Below are 5,958 nucleotides of genomic sequence, written 5' to 3'. Positions count from 1 at the left end.
TAATATTAACTAATAATATAATTTAAAATAAATATTGAAATAATTTAATTTATAAATTAATGACCATAACGCCCCGTCTAGTTCGGGATCGATTAGCGGCACCTCGCGAGTGTCGAAGGAATTTAAAATTTCCTCTACCTCCTCCAGAGTTATATCACACTCTGGGAAAAGTGGAGGAGCGTCCACCGGTTCCGGAAGACGAGAAGGTGGTGGTGGCGGCGCTCCAGAAGAACCCGCTAACAATCCTCCGGAACCAGAAAATCGCCTACGAAACTGTAAAAAAACAATAGTTAGTTATTAATACAAAACATAAATATTAAAGAATTGAACAAGAATTGAAAATCAATTACCATTTTGTGTTTTTTTTTTGTTGATTTTTTTTTTTGCTCGTTTTTTTTTCTGTTTTTTTTTTTGAATCCTTGTTGAATGATGGGGAAGAATGGGCGCTCGCCCTTATATAATCGAAAATTCCAACGGATTTCCAATGGGCATCCGTTGGAATTTTCTGGACGCATTTAATGTTATCTCATAAATTCCAACGGATGCCCGTTATAATCTTCCATTCCAACGGGCATCCGTTGAAAATTTTCTGGAATGACGCGATAGACGCCAGGTGCCTCGAACGGATTTAATGCTTCAGATTTTCCAACGGATGCCCGTTGGAAACGTATGTAACGGGCATCCGTTGTAATTTATCAGCGGATTCAATGTTTCAACAATTACAACGGGTGTCCGTTGGAAATTTCCAACGGACACCCGTTGTAAATCTGGTGTCGATTCAATGCTGCGCTTAGTGTAAAATTCCAACGGGCATCCGTTGGAATCGAATCGCAGAATTCGAATGATCACATATATTCCAACGGACATCCGTTGGAATCTAAGCGCAGCATTGAATCGACAAATTCTGCGATTCGATTCCAACGGATGCCCGTTGGAATTTTACAATTTTTAAAAAAAAATAAAAAAAAATAAAAAAAAATATGATAGATTTTTCAAAATACAAATACATATAAAAACAATAAAAACAAATAAGTCTATATAGAATCTTCATCACTTTCATCATCCGGAGTTGTATCATGGTCCGAAACGAATTCGTCTATATCGTCTTGTACGTGTAACGAATCATCAAGTAACTCGTCGTCTATGTCAGGAAGTGCAAGTGTCTCGTCGTAATCATCATCTAGTCGGATGGGAAGAACCGGATCTTCGAGTTGCTCTTGCATGGGCTCATCGAGATCTTGTGTTGTCGACGACGAATCCACGATAATTAATCTTCGTGGGTTAATCTTCAAAACAGCCGACCATTGATCTTCCCGTCGCCGTTTCACCGATGACTAATCCTGGATACTGGAGTTGGAAAATCTGACGAAGAACCCCAAAGAAATCAGGATCTTCCGATGACCCGCTTTTTATACAAACTCCGTAATTGAACGTGGATTTATGTTTTCCATGATCGTAAGTGTGAAACGTGTATCCTCGGGTGAACATTATCGACTAGCAAATGACTTTTCTTCCAGGTCCATGTGATATATCTCTGATCCATGCCGGAATTCTATCACTGCATGACTGAATCTGCGCATAAAAATTAAATTAATACACAAATACATACACGTACATATATATATATAGCTAGAATACTTACGTAGTCTCGAAGCCAAGATGCATAATGTTGTTCCTTCATTCCTTCAAGTTCCTCCCCACTTAGGTTAGGATATGTTGCCAAAACATCCTCGTCAAAAAGTCTTACAAAAAAAAGTTGTTAGCAAATATATATGTAATTAATTAATTTCTAATCACATCTAAGATTAAAAAATGTGTACCTTTCGTATGGCTTAAGTTCTTCACAATTCAACAGTATATATGTGGCGATGTGATTGTACTCTTGTACAGTTAACCAATATTCTTCAGATTTGCCTCCGAGGCGTCCAGTAGGCTGAAAGCTTTCGGGAATAAGTCCGAAACATGAATCATAGTGGTAGAGATAACTTCTATCGTCTTCGTTGATAGCCCTCCTTTTCTTCGTCTGAATATGAGATTCAAAATAGAAAGAACTGAAGTAGGAGATCTCCTCTTACAAATACTGTTTGACGATAGATCCTTCCACTGCTGCTTTGTTTTTAGCCTTCTTCTTCAGATGGAAAAAAAATCGCTCAAATGGATACATCCATCTAAACTGTACTGGACCACCGTATATCGCCTCATCTGGTAAATGAATAGGTAAATGTTCCATCACATCAAAAAATGAAGGTGGAAATACCTTTTCCAATGCGCAAAGTATCTCAGGAATGTTGCCTTTCAAAACCTCTACATTACTTCTTCTCAGAGATCTTGCACATATATCTCGAAAGAATGTGTTGATACCGCATAACGCTCCGTGGACACTCGGTTTCAATAGCTCCGCAAATGCAATAGGAATAAGTCTTTGCATGAATACATGGCAATCATGACTCTTCATTCCCATAAGTTTTAATGAATCGGTATCAACACATCGCGCCAATTTGGATGCATATCCATCAGGGAATTTAACCTCTTCTTTTAACCATTTAAACAAGACCGTTTTACCTGGTTTTGTGAGTCTGAATATCGGCACAGGTGCGTGACCATCACGTGTCAACTCCAACTCTTTTCTCTTGCATATATCTTTCAAGTCCTTCCTCGAGTTGATGTTATCTTTACTTCTCCCTGGCACATTTAGAACGGTGTTGATGATGTTATCAAAAAAGTTTTTCTCTATATGCATAACATCCAGATTGTGTCGAAGCGTTAGCGAACTCCAGTAAGGCAAATCCCAAAAAATACTACGCTTATACCAGTTATGCCAATCACCAAATCCTTTGCACTTCTTATGCCCAAAATTTCCTCCACAATGCACAGAAGCTTCCAAATCATCCAAATATCCACTATTTATTCGCTCAGAATAAATTTGCTCTCCGGTTTGCATAACAGGACCTTCCTCAGTAACGATTTTACCTTTGGTAAAAAGCGTACGATTTTGTCTTAACGGATGATTCTTTGGAAGAAATCTGCGATGACAGTCAAACCAGCACGTCTTTCTCCCATGTCTCAACTGAAACGCTTCTGTTTCCTCCATGCAAAACGGACATGCAAGTCTTCCATGTGTGCTCCATCCCGATAGCATGCCATACGCCGGAAAATCACTGATCGTCCAAAGAAGAACCACTCTCAGTGTAAAATTTTGTTTCACACTTACGTCGTAAGCAGGGACTCCAATGTCCCACAAATCCTTCAACTCCTTAATGAGCGGCTGTAAATACACATCAAAACTCTTCTTCGGATGTTCTGGCCCAGGAATCAACAATGTCAAAAACATAAATTCTCTTTTCATGCACATCTCAGGTGGTAAGTTGTACGGAGAAAGTATAACGGGCCATAATGAATACTGCATGCCAGACTGTCCGTACGGACTAAATCCATCAGTACACAAACATAGATACACATTCCTAGGCTCAGCAGCGAATTGAGGAAATACCATGTTGAAGTTTTTCCACGCCAAAGCATCTGATGGATGTTGCATTTCTCCATCAACGGTAGAATGTGAGGCATGCCATCTCATATATGAAGCCGTTTGTTGTGATTCATACAAACGCTTCAATCTGTATGATACCGGCATATAGAACATCTTTTTATACGGAGTTTGTCTCTGTACATTCTTACTCGGACGGTATCTGTTAGTCCCACAGAATTTACACCTAACCAATTCTTTTTCTTCACCCCAGTACAGCATGCAACCATTTTTGCAAACATCAATCTTTTCATAAGGCATTCCCAAATTCTTCAACATAGACTTCGTATCATAATACGATTCTGGAGCTTCGTTATTTTCAGGTAAATATTCACGCAACGTTTGACAAAATGAATCCATGCAATTTTCGGTGACATTGTAATCCGTTTTCATACTCATCAATCTTGATGCAAGAGATAAACGTGACTGACCTTCTTTACATCCTTCATAGATAGGATGATTTGCCATATCCAACATGTCGAAAAACCGTTTTGTTTCGACGTTTGGCTCCTCCTGATCTTGTGATAAGTTTTGCTCAGCCAATGGCGCCCCAGGAAAAGCATCTGTCACCATTTCAACATAAGGATTTCTTACATCTTCATCTACATCATACCTCTGCTCGGCCGAGACATGTTGTCCCGTTGTGATTGTCCGAACTTCTTCTCCATGAAATCGCCAAATATAATAATCTTCCACAAATCCCCTTCGAAATAGATGTTTACAAACATCTTCTGTACTGCGATATTTAAAATTGCGACAACTTGTACATGGACATAGCATTTTTCCACGTTCTTGACACAACGGCTGCATAGAAGCAAAATTCATAAACTGTTCCAAACCGTTAATGAATTCTTGCGTTACCTCTTTTGTAATCGAATCAACTCTTTCGTATATCCACTGTCGGGACGAACGAATATTCGGATTTGTTGAAGATGTCATTTTTAGGAGAATTTTTCGTAAAAGAATAGTATAAGAGTGATTTAGAGAGTGGTTTGGACGAATTATGGTCGAGTGCTTTAAATAGAGAAACTTTCCAACGGATATCCGTTGGAATTCCGTTGAAAAGTTCGTTACCGTTACACTTTCCAACGGATATCCGTTGGAATATTTCGAACGTTATAACGTTCGACTATTTCCAACGGATATCCGTCGGAATTATTACCGCGTTTCATAACGTTCGAATAATTTCAACGGATTGCCGTTGCAATTCGTCAAACGTTATTTCCAACGGAAATCCGTTGGAATATACGTGGAAAATTTCCAACTCAAATATCCGTTGATATGCCGTTCGAAATTTCCAACGGAGTTCTAACGGAAGAATCCGTTAGACGTCCGTTGGAAATCCGTTAGAAATGCGTTGGAATTATTCCAACGGGAGACCGTTGGAAATCCGTTGGAAAAATTCCAACGGATTAATCCGTTGGAAAAATCCGTTGGAATTTCGCAGTTTTTTTGTAGTGTTAACTTCATAACTTCCACAAAACGTGTCCAAATTATTCTTTCTTTATGTTATTAGAAAGTTTTTAAAAAAGTACGTATAGACACCATGATCGTGCAGATCTAATATATGCGCTGAAAGATATGAGCAGATTTAGACAACATGTTGATCTAGTCCCTACATATCGACAAAAATCGGTATCCGTCTCTCGGTGGATTATCCGATGATCTGAAAAATCAACTCAAACTAATATCCATGATCCGTAAGTGATCTGATGACTTAGAAGTTGACTCGAATCGCTAGCCATCGATATATGGTCAACAATTCGAACCGAATAACGAGTCATGTCCGATGAGTTGTTCGATTGTTGACTGATCAAATTATTAACTTCATAAATCCACAAAACGTGTCCAAATTATACTTTCTTTATGTCATTAGAAACGTTTTTTTAAAGATTACGCATAGACACCATGATAGCGCAAATCTAATATATTCGCTGAAAATTATGAGCATATTTAGACAACACATCCATCTCTCGGTGGATAATCCGATTATCTGAAAATCAACTCAAATTAATATCCATAGTCCACTAAGTGATCTGATGACTCAGAAGTTGACTCGAATAGCTAGCCATCGACATATGGTCAAAAATTCAAACCAAATAACGAGTCATGCCAAATGAGTTGTTCGATTATTGACTCATCAAATTATTAACCTCATAACTTGCACAAAACGTGTCCAAAATATTCTTTCTTTATGTCATTAGAAAGTTTTTTTAAAGACTATGCATAGACACCATTATCGCGCAGATCTAATATATTCCTGAAATTATGAGCATATTTAGACAACACATTGATCTAGTCCCTATATATCGACAAAAATTGGCATCCATCTCTCGGTGGATAATCCGATGATCTGAAAAACAATCCCAACTGATATCCATCGTCCGGTAAATGATCTGATGACTCAGAAGTTGACTCGAATCGCTAGCCATCGA

At 38.4% G+C, this 5,958-nt stretch overlaps 1 protein-coding gene across 1 annotated transcript; it reads right to left on the bottom strand.

Moving 5' to 3' along the window:
- Positions 1-1,478: 1,478 nt before the first annotated feature.
- Positions 1,479-2,455, bottom strand: LOC104798660. The gene is made up of 4 exons (XM_010520830.1): positions 2,303-2,455; positions 1,821-2,023; positions 1,643-1,742; positions 1,479-1,572 (listed from the first exon to the last, which is right to left on the bottom strand). Exons 1-4 carry the CDS (start codon positions 2,453-2,455, stop codon positions 1,495-1,497), a joined length of 534 nt encoding a protein of 177 aa, XP_010519132.1. The 3' UTR covers positions 1,479-1,494.
- Positions 2,456-5,958: the final 3,503 nt, after the last annotated feature.

The sequence above is a fragment of the Tarenaya hassleriana genome, unplaced genomic scaffold (assembly GCF_000463585.1).
Source record: "Tarenaya hassleriana unplaced genomic scaffold, ASM46358v1 Cleome551, whole genome shotgun sequence".
Lineage (NCBI taxonomy): Eukaryota > Viridiplantae > Streptophyta > Magnoliopsida > Brassicales > Cleomaceae > Tarenaya > Tarenaya hassleriana.
The sequence above is the reverse complement of the archived record's forward strand: the minus strand, read 5'-3'. Positions and strand labels throughout refer to the sequence as shown.

Coding starts and splice junctions, on each gene's coding strand:
- LOC104798660 (XM_010520830.1), bottom strand. CDS start 2,455: ATGAAGAGTCATGATTGCCATGTATTCATGCAAAGACTTATTCCTATT. Junction 2,024..2,302: donor TGAGAAGAAGTAATGTAGAG/GTTTTGAAAGGC, acceptor TCTCATATTCAG/ACGAAGAAAAGGAGGGCTAT. Junction 1,573..1,642: donor CATCTTGGCTTCGAGACTAC/GTAAGTATTCTA, acceptor TTTTATGCGCAG/ATTCAGTCATGCAGTGATAG.